The sequence below is a fragment of the Nymphaea colorata genome, chromosome 5 (genome assembly GCF_008831285.2).
Source record: "Nymphaea colorata isolate Beijing-Zhang1983 chromosome 5, ASM883128v2, whole genome shotgun sequence".
Lineage (NCBI taxonomy): Eukaryota > Viridiplantae > Streptophyta > Magnoliopsida > Nymphaeales > Nymphaeaceae > Nymphaea > Nymphaea colorata.
In genome coordinates this window covers 7468366-7485643 of record NC_045142.1, presented here as the reverse complement: position 1 = coordinate 7485643, position 17278 = coordinate 7468366, and the positions used below count along the sequence as shown (strand labels likewise).

Sequence of the window (17278 nt, the reverse complement as noted above, 5' to 3'; positions counted from 1 at the left end):
ACTGGATTCCAGATCAAAGGTTTATGAGTCGGATCTAAAGCTGACTTGACGTCTAGTTAAGATCCACTAATATGTTCCATCAGAGGTGCAATCCAGTCTGGATCATAACCGGACAAGTGTCCCAATTAATTTTCATGGGCAAGCAGATTCGGCCTCTAACGCATTGGATCTAGTTTGGATTTGGATCTGCATATGAAGTTCAAGATATGGATACATAGATGTAGGCACGGTAGGAGCTGAAGGGGAGAAAATGTGAGACGTCAGACTCAGTCTAGAAGAATCTGATTAATTGGAGATGAACTCAGAATCAAATCCCAATTAATATAAAACATCTAAAACCCAATCAACTCTTACAAGGTCCAAAATCCAGAGCACAAATAGAAGTCGATGGCACCTTACCAGACACAATACGGTGTTCCTGGAAAACCAACAACATCTAGCGAAAGACTCAAGAAAGAAAATCCAAAATCCGAATTTAAAGTCCAAATTTACATGCCCCAAATGGGATTGAAATGGTATTTTTCACTGAACTGGTTTTTGAAGAGGATAAATCATAGGACCGGTATATTAATAAGTTTTAAATTAGTTTTAAACATAATCTTAGCTCTAAAACCCTTGCATAGATATAAGTTTCATTTGTTATAATTATTTAATGTCCATTAAGAATTCACCTTGTTGTTTTAGAAGGAAGTTTCGTTCCAAAAAGCAATGTAATCACTTAGTTAATAGGTTGCCATAAAAGGTCACGACCATTGAAAGGTATTGGTCATCTTTATTTACCATTTGAACTAAACTTGATCCTGTACCGTACCCTATCTAGATCCTCCTAGATCCTCGACACAGCCTAAGACCCCGGGGATAAGAGGAATGGAGGGACCTTCAAGTCTCTTTTCGTGGCATTGATTGATCATGTACCGTACCCTATCTAGATCCTCGACACAGCCTAGGACCCCAGGAGATAGGAGGAATGGGGGGACATTCAAGTCTCTTTTTAAGGCAGTGAGTTGTTAACCTCCTAGTCATCTGAAAAACTAAATTTGATCATTATTTACTTCCTCAAAGGTGGTTGCTAACGATAAGCAAGATTCATGGCAAGTGATCTATTAACATATCGAACAACCCAGTCCAACTGATCTAACAAAACCGAGTTCCATAATTCCAAAGAAAGAAGAACATATCCAGTATGATAAATTATCATGTTTCCTTGAACATAATATAATCCATTCCTATAAGGTAAGGGGTTTTGGTGGAATCATACACTCTTTTTTGCTTATGATACATTGTTCTTTATTAAGAACAAAGATTCATCAATGGTAAACTTTACTAAGATGATTAAAAAATTTTAAAAGCAAGCAAGGTTGCTCACGATTGAAGAAAAATTCACATATATCCCTTTCAACCTATCAAGCAATGCATGCATCAAGTCGTCGCCACCTCAGAATGGAAGAAATCTAAACTACCAATTATCATTTGGGTGTTTATAAAAAGAATTGATTTATGTTATGCGAGAACTTTTTTCAGTGGCAAATAGAGTTACACCAACTTCATGTCCTAAATACCTTTTTCTAAGAATACTTATTAGATGAAAAGTTTACATGGACATGCCACGAAAGCTTAATAATGAAGAGCCTCTTGTTTGCAAACTTCAAAAGAACATATAAATATCGAAATTGTCTCCTGGTGTTTGGTATGCACAAGTGATGTCGTCCTGTTAAAGAGAAGAGACATATTCGATAGTTCTCTTTTCATTCAAGGTGGCCAGCAACATATTATTATGACCTCAGTTCATATAGATGATATTGTGATTATAGGCAATGACATTGACACTATAACTGAAGCCAAAACTAATTTAAGGCCAATGTTTGACATTTAAGATTTGAGACAAATTTGTTATGTTTTGAGAATTGAAATTACTCTTTAGGGGTTGTTTTTTTTAGTCACAAAGAGAATATGCTCTGGATTCTTTGTTATTTCTCAGGAATTAAAGTTGCTTATGATTTTGAGAAGGGTTTTTTTTTTTTTTTGGTAACGAAAGCATATACTTCAGTTTGTTAAATAATACAGGCAAGCTTGGAGCAGAGCCGATGCCGACTCCCATTGAAGCTAATCATCCTCTTGACATGGCATATGTCGATTTGCTTGAAGACGAGGTGGTATCAACAAGCTGTGGTGAAGTTGATCTGTCTCACCATCACCTATGCCTTGAATGGGGTTAGCATATATGCATGCTCTAACAATGAAACTCATCTTAATGCAGTCAATTGAATTCTGAAATATGTGAAGGGGACGTGTGGATAGGGTCTATAGATGAAGCAAACTAGTCACATAGATATACAAGCTTGAGATGTTGATTGGGCAAGAAAAGCATCAGAGAGAGACAACCATTGTCTTTTATGTTTCTGTTGGAGATAACTTGGAACCTTGGAATGGTAAAAAGCAGTGGGTGGTCTCTTGGTCAAGTTCAGAAGCATAATGTTGTGCCGTGACTACTACTGCCAGCGAAATCTTGTGGACCAGACTCCAGAGTGATTCTCCCTGAAATGGGTTTTCACTTGACTGAATCAAAGCAGTTATTCTATGAAATCATGGAAGCTATACACATCTTACCCAAGTGTGTGTTTCACGAGCAGATAAAACACGTTGAAATATTTTGCCATTTCATTCGAGAAAAGGTCCAAAAGGGAGAAATCTGCACCACCTATATCAGAGGATATTGTAATCAACTAGCTGAAAGTCTGATATCTTCACAAAGGCTGTCAATAGCTTGCAATAATGAAATACTATAAGCAAGACGGAAGCCATTAATCCACTAGCTTCATCTAAGGTGGAGACTTGAAGAATGAAGACTATCTTGGTCGAGATTCTTTCATATCATTATTTCATTTTTTTTTTCTTCGCCTACTCTGTTTTGTTCAAAATAGTCTCTACATAAGCTTTTACTATACCCTACTGACAGGAAAGAAGGAAAGGCATGATCATAGTAACTGTTCTTTGCTTTCCATGTTTTGCTTTGACTGAAGCGGCTGCCTGCAGTACCCCTTCTGCAAGGAATGTAGGACAGCCAAGATCATGCCACGGCACCAAGCAATGGCCCGTGTAAAAATACCGTTGTATGGCTACGTACATAAATGGTATATCAAGCATTCTTCTTGATTTCACTTCATTGACGCATTTTTCATGTTTCAGATGGCAAATACTAGCTTGTTCTTAGATATAAGGGTTCATGTTTCTCTCTGCTGCCGAATCAAGTAGCCCAGAAAAGGATGCCACAGCAGCGTGTAACCGAATATCGAGGCAACTATTAGTCTGTAAGTAATTGAGAGCGCACGCTCATTGTTATGAAGCTGGGACTGCAAAGCTGGGAGGAACAGTTAATGGTGGCAGATATTCACATATGACTTGGACTTCTCTAACTGCTCATCCACAGGATGGACGAGAACTGAACCTCTTCAACTTGGCAGGATGTTACGATTCTGAACCACGAAAGACATCCTTTGCCACAAGGAAAAAGCTGGTCTTAAGAAACGGTAGGCGGGGGTGATAACCAAGCAAATTAAGGCTGCAAAATATACAGCACGTGATGAGGATTCCCTTAGTTGGTATATACCAAAAAGAGGAAGCATCTTACTATTATAACAGGAAATGAAACACGGATTTCCAATTATTGTATTGGCCTATTCGTATCAGCAGTGCCCAACAAAGCGTAGTGAGACAACAAGAGGCATCAACACAGGTAAAAAATAAGTATGCTTTTTCATGTATGACAACTTACCATTTAAATATACATGGTTTACATTTCACTGGATTATCAATGAGTGTATATCTGAATTAACAGCAGAGATACAGATCAGATATTTAATCTTCACTCGCCATCTTCAATAGGTGACTCAAGTCGCCATTCACTTCCATAGTAAGCATTTGGAAGCCCCAACCAGAATTTAAAAGCTTCAGCAGCTCGCTTCCTTTCACTCCTTCTTTCCTGCCTGGCCTTAGATGCATGCTTGCTTGTAAACATCTTAGAGTGCATCTCTATATATATCCTCCTGTACTTCGTCTTGTTCGGTGGAATTCCATTCTCCTCCATACAAGCAACAATCTCCAATGCTTTCTTAAAAAACGCTGCTCGCACGCATATATCTGCGAGCGTGCCAAGCAGCCCTTCATCGGGCTTCAATGGCGGAGCCTCTACTTCTCCGTTGCACCTCTGCTTGATCTCATTCCAAAGAAGTAAAGCTTCTCCAGGTTTCCTAGCTATAGCAATAGCATTTGCCAAGCTGCCATAAGTGGCAACAGTGGGATGCACCCCATTTTCCTTCATTCTCTTGAAAACCTTCTTGCCCTCTTCTATCAGCCCCAATCTGCAGTACCCGTCAATCAACATATTCCAAGCAACGTCATCAACCTTCACCCTCGGGTCCTGAAGCATTTCATCAAACACTTTCACTACCAACTTGGGCTGGCCAGCGACTGCAAATGCCTTCATCAGAGTGGTGTAACTCACTTTGGTAGGGGCAATACCCTTCGTCCTCATCTCGTTGAAGTAAGAAAGAGCGCGCATGCTGTCATCAACGAGGATGCAGCCATCAATAAGGATGTTATAAGAAACTGCATCGAGCTGGAGTCCATTCTCTTTCATCTCCTGCACAAGCGCGTCTGCTTTCTCCATCTGCATCATTTGGCAATAACCCTTGAGCAGCACGTTGTAGGTAACGCGGGTAGCCGGTATCTTTGCTACAGCCATCTCAGTGAGCAGCATGCGAGCTTCATCCATCAGACAATTGTTCACAAATGCAGTGATCACAGTCGTGTAAGTGACATGGTCAGGTTGGCTGAGCTTGTCATCCTGTTTCTTCATTGCCTTCAACATGATCACTACATCATTCACTCTCCCCTGCTGCATATAGCCCTTCATCAGAGTGGTATAGATTCTTGCATCAGGATAGTAGCTGCTCTTTATCTGTAGCGCCGATTTCGTGCTCAATTCAAGCACGGAATTCTCGATTAAGCATGGCTCCTGCCGGTTAGATTCTAGATTCGTATCTCGGAGCACTTCAATTATGTCTCTCCTACCTTCCCTCATAGCTTGGACCAGATTTTCCGCCGCGCCCAAATCTCCTAGACCAACATAAGCTGCCACCAAGGAATGGAAGGTGGTGATGCACGGACTTATTCCTGCTTCCACCATCTTCTCGAGGACGCGAACCAGAAGATGCTTCTTCTCCAACCTGGCGCAAAGCTTAATCATAATGTTGAAGGTCAGGACATCCGGCTTCACCGAAAACCGGTCCATGGTGCCGAAAATTCTCGCGAATTCCCGGGCATTTCCAGCATTGGCGCACGCATTCAGCACGGCGTTGAAGGCCCCACAGTCAGGCTTCATGTCCGCCATCACGACGTCAGCGGTGCCGATGTCTGTCAATTGCTGGTAGTGCCGGCAAACGGCGTCGAAAAGGGTGATGGCAGCTTCCGCATCGTCGAGCCGGCTGAGGACCGCACTCCACGCCTTGACATGAGGGAAGTACCCGGTTTTGAGCATGGAATTCACGATAGCGGAGGCGTAGACTGTGTCTCCGGACTTGGCCGCGGAGACGGCGAGGAGGCCGAGCGAGTTGCAGTCGAGGCGGCCGAGCTGCTTCTCGCGGCGGAGGCGGCGGAAGATGGACTGTGCGCGCGACAGGCCTACAGGTGTCTGTTGGTAGGCGAGCTGGCACACGAGGCGGCTGAGGCAGGTAGAATTTGGGAGGTCGGAGGCCCGGGAGTAGAGCACCCACGCATCCTCCGTTCGGCGTTCCCGCAGAGCCACAAGCAGCGCATTCTCTGCGGTTGAGGAGGAGGTCGACGTGGCGATTCTGGTGCGGCCACGACCGGAGGTCGGCTCCGAGGTGGAGACGGTGGCGGAGAGAAGGCCGGTAGCTGTGGTGGTGGTGGCCGCTCCGGCCAGAGAAGAAGCCATTGGTGGATATGGATTTGGTAGGGATGATAAGAGAGAGAGAAAAAGAGAGGGGGGTCGAGGAAGTGGGAAGAGAGGGGGGAGAGAGAGAGAGAGAGAGAGATTCTATTACAAGAATGGATTTAGACAAATTGTGCCGTTGAGGTTGCTCTCAGAGTAGAAGCGGTGCTTTCCTCAGTCTGATTGTTCTTGGTTTCCATGAGAACAAACTGCTTCCATGTAGACTTCATGTTTGGCGTATGGCTGTGGCTCTCTCTCTCTCTCTCTCCAATACCGTGGCTCGTTTAAGTTCACGACTGCCGTGGATGAGCTTTTGTTGGTGGTCTCATCATTCCGTGAAGTTTGTGTTCTTCTTTTTTGTGGAAAGAGAAGTTTATGGTTTTATTGCTTCATCTATAAAAGTGTACAACAAATTTTGTGTACTAGCTGCTGTACGTGCCTCTATGTACTGTGAGAACAGTTTGGTATTGAGGATTTTATGGACTGTTTGCAGAATTTGAGTTTGTTTGTTGCTGGCTTTACTTGCCCTGTGCTTGCAATGGTTGAGATTCTTGAGACTAATCCTAATTGCCATAGTCAAGTTAGAAAAATAGCCCATGAATTGATTTGACCAGGAGACTGTTTATAACTCTCGATTCTTATGTAACTCAGGCTGAAAACAAGTCCGGTCGAATGGAATCAGACCCTTTTCGTTTCCACTATCAAATTGAATGAAGGGAAACATGGTATGCTTCCTTTTTCTTATTTTGCACTTTGATTTTGGAGACATATTTTGATTCAACTCAGTTCAATCGATAATTTCTAAAGGTCGTTCAAATGACAGCCTAAAACTAAGTTTTAAAGGCAAAACCTGGTTTTACCTCAAAAACTCTTTTGAGGTGTGTTTATGTGACATCAAAATTGGGTGTTGCCAAAGCACAAATCTGACAAAATCTAGTTTTTATAAAGGGCCCCAAAAACCAACCTCCCCTAGATTTTCTCATTTTAAAAATCGTGTTTTTAATCGGGTTTTCGTAAAAATCAGGTTTTCTAAAGTTGTCATCCGAATGCCTTCTAGATCTTTTACCGATCGATTCAATTAACAATATTGGTTAAAGTACAGCAAGTGGCTAGGTAAAATGTCTGTTCAGCTCTCATTATGGCATTTTATGAGCAACAGTTTTGGATGGTTGTTCATAAGGAAAATTCTTGGAAGTTAATTCCTCCTCAAAAATTTATGCTGTTGAAGATGGTTGTGGGTACAGTAAGCTATAATGCTATATCCCAGATTAGTTTCTTTATTGTCCAAAAATAATCTCAATTATCATAATGCAACCATTTCTTTGGTCGTAGATACTGTACAAACAACTTTATCCCTATATGATCTGTCAGTTCATGCTGAGAGAGTGAAGATGTTCTCTGTTGGCTCAATACTGGACACACACAAATGATACGAAGCAATATTACATCTTCACATGGGGTCCTTGCAACATGCAGGAAGCACTCGTTCATGTGAAGAAATAGTCTCTCATCCCCAAGGTTCACACGACATACTTCGGACTGTTTTACAGTTCAAGTGAGTAGTACACTAGGTAGTGATAGTGATCATGAGTTTTTCTCAAGAAATAGATTCTCTCTCTCTCTCTCTCTCTTCCTTTTTTGTTGGTGCAAGTGGTTACTTTTTTTTTTTTAACGGTTAGTACCTTCTTTTCCAGGTGCTCCTTATCCCAACATAGTTCGGACTTTTTTATAGTCCAGGAGAGTAGCACATTGGGTTGTGACAATGTTCACCAGTTTCATAATACGGACCCTCCTTGCCTTTCCAGCATTGTATCTACATGTATAGATTGCTGAACATATCAATTGCTTGACATCCATTGATGCTAAAGAAGTTTCAAAACTTGCAGCAGAAGAATTGACTCAAACTGTATTTTCTGGTGGTTTTAGTCTCCAATGATGTACTCAAAGACATGAGCTTGGGCTCATGCATGGAAGATAATTTGTTTCTTATATGTTCTCTACTTGCATATATACTCATAAACGAGGGTCGTTCAGATCAGAACATAATGTACAGATAAATTATTGGGGAAAATAGTGAAGGTTGATGCAGAAATAAGTGTGGAAAATAATAAAGTTTGACATGTTGGGTGAGTATGAAGAATATTTCATCTTACCTTCCACCAAAAATGCCAAAACACTCATCCTCCCTCCATCCCCCTAGGGTCCAGGTCTACTTTCCGTGTCTCGGGTAAAGCATTCACGTTATACTTCAACTAGTGCACCTCTTTTATAGCACAGGAAGTTGGTTTCCTAGCGATTCTAAACATAGACCGGCCACTTATCAGCCCCAATCACACCCATTGTCCCAACCCTCTCAGAGATAAAATAATGTTTGATATGACTTGTTCACTCTTCACCTGTTCTATGCTAATCTTACTAAAATGTTTCATGTCCCACCTATTTTCAATATGCTTTCAGAAAAATGGTGTCATATCGGATTCTTTCTATTAACTAGTGAAAAACCCTTTTTCTAACATTAAAACACAATATTAGTAAATTGTTGTTGACATCTATCAAAATTTATTGATTATGTGAACATATTACCATCATATGTCTACATCTAGATCTAAAAACAATACAGTATAGAGATTATCAAATAATAGGCAATTATGATATGTTCTCCACTCCAATTGAAATCAAACAACAGAGAAAAGTAGAGGATATCCTCCAAGAAAGGAACCATCTGTTCCCAGGAACTCCAGAACAGGATGTCATGTTCTGCCTGTTCCAAGAACACTGAATTAAGTGATGTCGAAGTCTCAGAGTCTCTAGCCGATAACGTGAAGTATCATGTTCCTGGGATAGCGAATCAAACATGATCGAGTCTCTAGCAAACAAGATGAACTATGAAGATGACTCCCTCTATAGAGCACATGCATGAACCAGACAAACCTAAGGATGTAAATGGATGGACTACATATTACCAATCTAAATTTAAATTTGTTTAGCTGGATATCTAGACCCAATTACGAATAAGATTTAAAAAATATTTTAGATATCTGCTTCAACTTTTAGAATAGATTCATAAAACAATTACAAACTGTTTTATTTATCAAAATAACCCTAAATGTCGACAATTTTTTACAAATGAAGCACATGTTATATCTCTTATTTATATCTAATTGCTACATCAAGTTAAATTCAACTGTCTTGTCATGTGTTTGAATAAAGATATTTACGAACCTTGTAAATGCAGGTTGATTGATAAGTTAATTTGGCACACAAATAGAGAAAGTTCTTGATAAATATGTTTTCCATCGACATTATAAACATTTTAATGTAAAGAAATCAAGACCATTAAATTCAATTTGTTCCTAAAGATTGAGCAAGGAAAGTTCGGTTCGGGTTTCCTGACCCATCCTTAAGGTCTCGATCCACCACCACCTTCGGACTCATGATCTCCAGATCTGAAACGCTGGAGAGCGCGCAATTACAATCTTACCCACGGATTCAAATTTCCCTCGCCCGAGAGCCTGCTTGTCCTTAACTAAGAGTGAACGCCCATTTCCGTCATTTGAGGCCATTTAAGAACCGCCCATCACCCAGCATCCATCCCGCTTCCTTCCCCGTTCAAAATCTCTCCGACCGCCTTCTCCGTCTCCTCCTCGATCTTCCACCAGGAGGTCGTGCAGGAAGTCTCTTTTGGCTGAGATGGACGCCGGTGGTCCGGTTGATGACATGGGCCTCATCGACATGGACTGCGAAGGGGATTCTCTTTTGCAAATGGTGGATTGCCAGCCAGATCTAACCCTAAGTCATGCATTTTCTCCGGCAGCTGTTTCGTCGGATAAGCATGATCTTCGGCTTAAGCTGGACGCTCTGAAGCCTCTACCAGGTTAGTTCCTCTTTGGCTTGTGCTTGTCGGGATAATTAGCTTTGTGGTTGGCTCTGTCTTTTAGCCTTAGGCCGAGGGTTTACCATACCAAGCGTGCTGAAGTAGTACTCCATTAAAGATTTGGGTGTTCCTTTGAGTGGCTGATATTCATAAGTTCTCCGTGGAGTTTTTTTTTTTTTTCTTCCTTTGGATTGCTATAAGAAGCTTCACCCTGTGTTGGCTTCTTCTTCTTCCAAGTTCACGTTTTTAACTTCCCTGTTCTTCAAAGCTTTCAAATACCTTAGGAAATAGAACTTGGTATTATATGGCTGTGAGATCTAAATCTAGTCGTTGCATAAGGGTACTCCAGCAGGATGCATATGGGTGTTGGAAGAATTGTTGCGCTTCGGCAAGTTGGAATGGAATTGCACTTTAACCTATCTTCAGCCCTCAAACTGTCTCACCCTAAGTTCTCTTCATTCAATAGTTCAATCCCCTTTGCTGTATGGGAACCATAATCTGAAATTCGAAAATAAACATGGATTACCTGATGACTTCGATGTATAATTTGGGACTTGGGGCCTTCTTTTTGTCGTTAATGGTAAATAAGTTTGCTTATTATCATAAGGAATTGTATACAGTACATACCCTTCTTCTTCTAATACTTCAGACGGGATAAAAAATAAGATCAGTTGATTTATTAGAAAGGAATGGAACAATAATGTGTTTAGCAATTATGGAAGAAGAGAAAAAAAGATCGCCACGGACACTACAAATTATGCAAGATTAAATCGTCACTGCCACAAAAGTATGAAGAATGGTACGAATGGCAAAGCAATTGTTAAAAAACATAGGAGAAGACCTAGCATTATACAGAATATTCAAGATTAATCATGACCATTGGAAAGAAACATGTCAACACGATCACTGGAAACAATGTTCAGAGTCTTCAGACGTATGAAGTTGGGGAAACTTTTGAAAACATAACTGACAAGTATGGTCAATAATTAAAAAATTAGAAACGTAAATCAGTAAAAAGAAAATGTTAAATCCGCGACGTTTTAGATGCTTGGCTAATTAAGACATTGCTTTCTAAGCTGTTACATTTTCCCCATGCATTCTGTAATGTTGTTGGCATTGTGCTTCAATTATTTCTTGTTCATTGTGTGATTATGCTATAACGTGAATGTGTCCCCATATTGTTTGCTAGAAGTCAAATGCTTGATCTCTTTTCATTGTTGAAATTGAAGTTCCAATTAAATTGTTAAAGTATATGTGTATATATGTTACATCCTGTATATGCTATAATTTCTCTGTTCTTTCTTCTTCCTTTTTGATGGACAAAAATTTCAGGAGACAATAGTATTTGCCAAAGCAAATGTTTATCTCCTAATGGTGATGACAAGGAGAACCTGCCGATGGTTATGGATGACAGCATTGGATCTTCACTTGTTTCTGAAGATCCTCAGCAAGAAAAAAAGAGGAAAAAGGCCAAGGGATTCAACATACGCAAAAGCATAGCCTGGCATAGAGCTTTCTCCACTGAAGAAGGTGCTTACTTTGAAGTTTGAATTGCTGGTTGCAAATTTACTCTTCTTGTCCATGTCGTGGATTAGATTCTTGTTTGTTCATGTTGTCCAGGTGTTCTTGATGCATCAGAACTTTCCATTTTCAATTGTTCATTCAGTCACTCTACCAATGCTAAACTACCTACTGTAAATGAGGTAGAGGATACTAGCCAAGGTGGTGACAGCTTAGGCTCATCAGATCTTCAACCTATTAAAGAGGAGATTTCAAATGAATCACATAAAAAAAAGCCACAGCTGCAGGATAAAAAGCCAACGGTATCATCATCTATCAAATCAACATCCCTGAAAATGAAAAATGCTCCGGTTAGTTTCTTTGTTCTCCCTATATTTGTCTGTTGCTTGTTAACGTCCTATATTGGCATATAATCATTTATCTGTTATTTGAAGGCTTTAAATAAAACGAGTACAGCACGGAGAGTGGATCAAATTGGAGCTTGCTCACAACCACCACATCCAAATTCATATCCTTTCCTTTCACTGATGTTGCTTATGTGAAATTGTAGTTGGCATTATCATTCATTGTTCATGCTTTAACTACAGCATACTCAGAGAAGCCAAATACTTGGGAAAACAGTACGCTCTATGTCAGGCACACAAAAGCAGAAAGTAGCAAAGCCAGGCTTGACCATGAGTTCTACAAATCCTACCCTTGATGGAAAGCACCTAAAAAGTAACTTGCCATAATTTTTTCCCCATTCTGCATTGTTTATGCACCTCAATTTTCTTTGACAACAGATGCTGTTTTCATTTTTATTCAGGCATGGATAAGGACACGGTTCAGAAACATTTTGCTGCAAAAGGAAGAGCTGGAACCAATATCCAAGCTGCCCCTGGTCGGTCAACTAAACACCCAGGGAAAAGTTCAACAAGAAATTTTTCTATGAAAGCAAAGGACTCTGAAGAAAAATCCAAGAAACCACAAAGTCGTCAAGGGCTAGGTATATCTAAGGCTTCATCAAGAATGAAAAATGTAGATAATCATATAGATAAAAATGCTGGCCAGCTATCATCAGCATCTAGTCCCTGTTCCTCTGTTGCTACAAGTGTTGGAAATAGCATTCTCAATAGACAGGCTGGGGGCAATTCTACTCTACATTTATCAGGCATCTCATGTACTGGAGCGACAAGAAAGGATACTCATAACACTGACAACACTATGCAAAATCCAGCTTTACAAGATACAAAAAGTGAATTGTCTGCAGTATCTTGTTCTTCAAAACTAGGGCTGCCAGTCTACCAGGACACGAAATGCACTATTGGAAATATTTTACCAACACATCATGCAAAACCTTCTGCTTTGAAGATGCCTTCACCTACTTTGGGATTTTTTGGTCAGGTATGGTAGTATGTAGTAGACCTTGTGAGGGATGACTGGTTGAATATTATGTTACATGCAGCTTTGATTAAATTTTGGTGCATTTCTTCTGCAGGCAAAGGCATTTGGTGCTCATATACAGGCCCCTAAATGTGCTCTGGAAGCAGGTTCTAGTAGTCATGGATCAAGTTCAGTAAAAGCAACTCGTTTGCCCCAAGTTCGAAATTTGAGCAATGGATGCTTGCCACCTTCTGCAAAAATATCTAAACCTACATCTGCAATTGTTGGTGCTGTCACATTTCAAATAAGACCATATTCTAGTTATAAGAACTCAACAGAGGCCGATTTACCAAAGCCAATTTTGGAAGCAAACGTACCAGGAAAATTGAAGATAGAGACACCAGTTGACCCTGAGGAACAAATAAACAATGAAAATGATGTTCGAATATTGATGGAAACTCATCTTGAAACTGGTAATGTTCTCTCTGAAGAGAAGCACGGAAATGACAAGAGTGTTGATGAAACTATGTTGACTGATAAGTACCAACATAAAAATCGAAAGGTTGTGGATACTGATCAAAGTCTAAAACCTGTTGGAAGTCGATCACCAAATGAAGAGAAACATCACGATGATGAGAACAGTTACAAGGATCTCCTGATTGACAATGACAGTGGAGTGCAGAATGATAAACCTCTCCATTTTGTGAACACTGGCAATGACAGCAAGCATGACAGTATGGCCTTTCTGTGTTCAAGATCGAATCAAATGTCATCAATTGGTTATGAAGTCCTTATAGAAAGCATGCCTGTTGAAATATGTGACGCACAGTGTGGCTGTGAGAGTGCCATAGGTAAGCCTCTAGCCAACAACCAAAGTATGGCTTCTGGTTTGTCTCCTAAGAAGCCAATTGAAATATGTAATCCTATAATAGACAAAAAACGCCAAGATTCAGAAGAGACACCTTTTAATGGTTCCATAGCTGTAGATTCAGGGCATGCTTCGGAGAGAAAGAAGTTACGCAGAAGTTCTGGTTCCACATTTGATGGGTGCCTTGAGGCAACAAGTAACGAAGTGGTTGATATGGTAACTGAACCATCTGACTTTCAGGAATATGCTAAGAGCCTTTGCACCACAACTACTGGTGAAGGTACCACAAATGATGATCAGGAAAAAATATCTGGGTTTGTCGCTATCGAGGACAAGTCTTTACAGGAAATTGATCTTGATATAATGCGGGAAAATGGCTCCCATTTATGTCGGAAATCTGCTGAAGACCTGCTTGTATCTTTACCTGCTGATTCACCAACCTCAGAAGAGCAAACTGTGGCAGATAGAGGCAGCATAGACAACAAGATGAATGATGAGGTTGAACAAACTGCTCGTGCCTCTGATAATTCTGTAGATAACAACAGCATGCAGTATAAATGCAAAACAATCAATCAAGATGTTCCTTTGCTTGGTTGTTCATCCTCATCTTTGCCTCAAGATATTGAAGTTGCAACACCTCATACGGTTCATGCTGTAGATGAAGAATTTGCCAATATTGATTGTCATGGCTCAACCAACGAGTGGATTAATTCAGAAAAGAACTTGCATTCTGAAGAGGAAATGGGTGATTCTCAGCTGAGTCATTTGATGGTGGATCCTCCCTCAGGTATGACTGGGGAGCTTGCTTCCTGTGTTGAAATCACACAGGCAGTTGACAGAGAATGCTACAGAAGTGATTATGGTGCCAATCATACAAGTGGTAAGTGTTTAGCTGATATAGATGAGCGAACACGAAAACTTTTTTGGAACAAAAAAATAACGTGCTACAACCATGCAATAATATTGAAGACGAGCATCAGAATAGTAAACATCAAAGAATGGCTTTCCTGACCATGCGATCCAACTCTTGCAGAAAAGACACGAGAATTTCCTACTTCAAGAGGAGATTTTAAAGTTGTTGGCGAGGCAGCTCAAGGTGATATGGAGCACAGTACATCAGCAGCACAAGGTCCTACAGTTTCAAAGTAAGTCTCTACATTTTTCATTGATTTTTGCATTTAATTGAGGGCATCACAAATCAATGCAGTTAAACAAAATTTCCATCAATAACCAGCAATCAGATGTCTTTGGATTGTGAAAAGCAAGAACCGGTGTCTATAAAGTATCCCGTTGATGTGGTGCCTTTCTCGGATGAATGGATATCAGCTATGGAGGCTGCTGGATTGGTGAGACGTTCTTTCCTTGAACAGGGCGTGGAAATATCATTCTTTAAAAAAGTGCTTACCATGTTAATTCCTTTACCAAATGTGGTTCCATTACATCATTTTTTTCTAACTATGCTTGCTACAGGATGTTTTAAAGAAAAAAACAGGTGCCGTACAACACTCACCTCCAGATAAAGCTCAACCAGAACCTGGGCCATGGTCACCTGTATGTGAAGTTCTTCTTTTTTGCTTTTGTTTCATTGTAGGTTTAGATTTCTCTATATAGAAAATAGAAACGGTAATTGAAATACGTAGATATGCATTTATTTTTCATACGTGCATCTTGAAACACTAGTCGCAATATCGTTCTCTTCATCTCTTGTCACACGCACTTCAATATATCAAGAAATCATTCAAGGGTGCAATACTGGTCGTGAATGACGCAGGTTTGGCTACGCCCTGAATGAAGTACGAAGCAGTTTAGACAGTAAGGAGTGCATGTGGGACAGATCCCTTAGTATAATTACTGGACCAACTCAAAAGATGCTTTACTGACATTGATATTATAGATAATAGGTTCCCCCCTCTCTCTGCACACACACACACATAAATGTAAGAGAGAAAGACAGATTCCATTGAATCGATGCATCTAAACACATACTTCAACTTGATTGTGACTTAACCCAAACATAAGATGGTTCATCGTTCCTTGTTAGGAGTTATGCGTTGTTTACAAAAGAATGATTTTGGAGAGAGAGAGAGAGAGAGAGAGAGAGAGAGAAAGGCCTCTTCTCTGACAGGTCCAGACACTTGGAGCCATATACTTCAGCAAGACGCAAACGTATAAACGTGTTTTCATTTTTGCTTATCAAAATTCGTACTTTGGTTTACCGAAAAAAAGAAAAAATTCAACTATCAAAGCTTATTTTCTCATCTGAGCCGCTGATCCTTTGCTTCCTAAACAATCTCATCTTAGCAACTCATCTCTTCTCATCTCACTGTTACAGGTGAAGCGTAAGAGCCAAGACGTGGGGCCTTTTGACTGTACAAAGTATACTGTTCCTTTGTCCAACTCCACTACGGGCAACTGTGCTCACGAGTCCTCTGGCTAAGCGTCCGAAATTGGTCGAACTGTGTGAACTTATATTGCGCTTCTTTCAGATGAGACTGCCGAATGCTCATCCTTCAACATGTGTATAATAGAATCACTGGGTGGTGCACTAATAATTTCATCACCACCCTTCCTCATTTGATTCTTAAATCGAATATAAACCAAGAAGTTGAAGCTGTAGTTTGGTATTTATTGGCATTTTTTTTTTATTACAACACGTTCTATTGTCAGCCTGCTTCTCGACCAAATCAGCCAAACCTCCTTGTGTCCACGTCCGTTGACTTGACCTAGACTTTAAATATTTGTACCAATTGCATCCCAGCAGTTACGTTTTTCACGGTTACAATGTAGCCTTCATAAAAAATTCATCTCTATATATTGATCAGCTTCTTATGCTTATGAATAACGGCCTTGTAAAGAGCAATAAAGTTGGCCGGTAAATAAAAAACTCAAGCAACGCCGGAATGTCTATTTGCTTAAATTTTAAACACAAGCCTTGTTTTCATTTTTTTTAAGTTTAGGGATTAGGGATGCTCGTCATGTTTCCCAAAATTTTTCATAGATCAGCTTATTTGGGACAGTAGATGAGATACTATTACCTGAGAATTTCAGAACTTTATATGGGTGCAGTCTTGATTTTTACAAAATCATTCTAAACCACGGGGATCATAACTACAAATTTCACTTAGATTGCGTTTGATAGTCTTGAATTTCGACACTGCACTAAAAGGTGTATTTTGGGAGATCCTCAATATAACGGAGGATCTTTGTAACACAGATGTAAAATTGATGCTATATGTTAAAAACCAAAGATTTAAAGTCGGATGGAAGAAAGATTGTGACCTTAAATCCATAGATCTGCAATGCATGGTGAAACAACGCACAACCTTAAGTTTTTCCAAAAACTATTCCAGCAGATAGCATTCCTATCAAGTCTTGGTGACCCCAAGGGTTTTACCTCATCGGTAATTGGTTTGTTAAGGGACTGCATTTAGAGAGCATTCTTGCAAACAAAAGACGTTTAAAAGACTAATTCCAAAAAATGAATCTTGAACGGTTCGTCAAGCCAAAAAAGGGATGCAAATGAACGTAAGGATGATCAGGTTCATGTGATAAGACCTCAGATATTACAACGTAAGTCAATTCATTCATAGTTTAAATGGACTTGGTAGGAAAAAATAAAGCATTGAGCAGATAGAAGACTCTAGAATCTTCACCCCAAGAATAAAAATATATTGAAAGGAAAAACACCAAATCTATGCAACGC

The 17278-nt window shown here is 40.1% G+C and overlaps 2 protein-coding genes across 3 annotated transcripts; one reads left to right on the top strand and one right to left on the bottom strand.

Annotated features, from left to right (window-relative positions):
• Positions 1-3734: 3734 nt before the first annotated feature.
• Positions 3735-6244, bottom strand: LOC116253808 (pentatricopeptide repeat-containing protein At3g09650, chloroplastic). Its single transcript, XM_031628754.2, has one exon. It carries the CDS (start codon positions 5951-5953, stop codon positions 3863-3865), a length of 2091 nt encoding a protein of 696 aa, XP_031484614.1. The 5' UTR covers positions 5954-6244; the 3' UTR covers positions 3735-3862.
• Positions 6245-9551: 3307 nt separating this feature from the next.
• LOC116254087 (uncharacterized) lies at positions 9552-16191 on the top strand. Of its 2 annotated transcripts, XM_031629165.2 has the most exons (11): positions 9552-9824; positions 11157-11354; positions 11445-11695; positions 11780-11853; positions 11938-12062; positions 12151-12728; positions 12823-14455; positions 14609-14720; positions 14810-14921; positions 15046-15126; positions 15908-16191. In XM_031629165.2, the coding sequence occupies exons 1-11, from the start codon at positions 9641-9643 to the stop codon at positions 16010-16012; spliced, it is 3453 nt and encodes a 1150-aa protein (XP_031485025.1). In that variant the 5' UTR covers positions 9552-9640; the 3' UTR covers positions 16013-16191. The 2 variants fall into 2 exon arrangements, with proteins under 2 accessions (XP_031485025.1, XP_031485026.1); XM_031629166.2 differs by lacking the exons at positions 15046-15126; positions 15908-16191 and having other exon boundaries at positions 14783-14916.
• The last annotated feature ends 1087 nt before the right edge of the window (positions 16192-17278 follow it).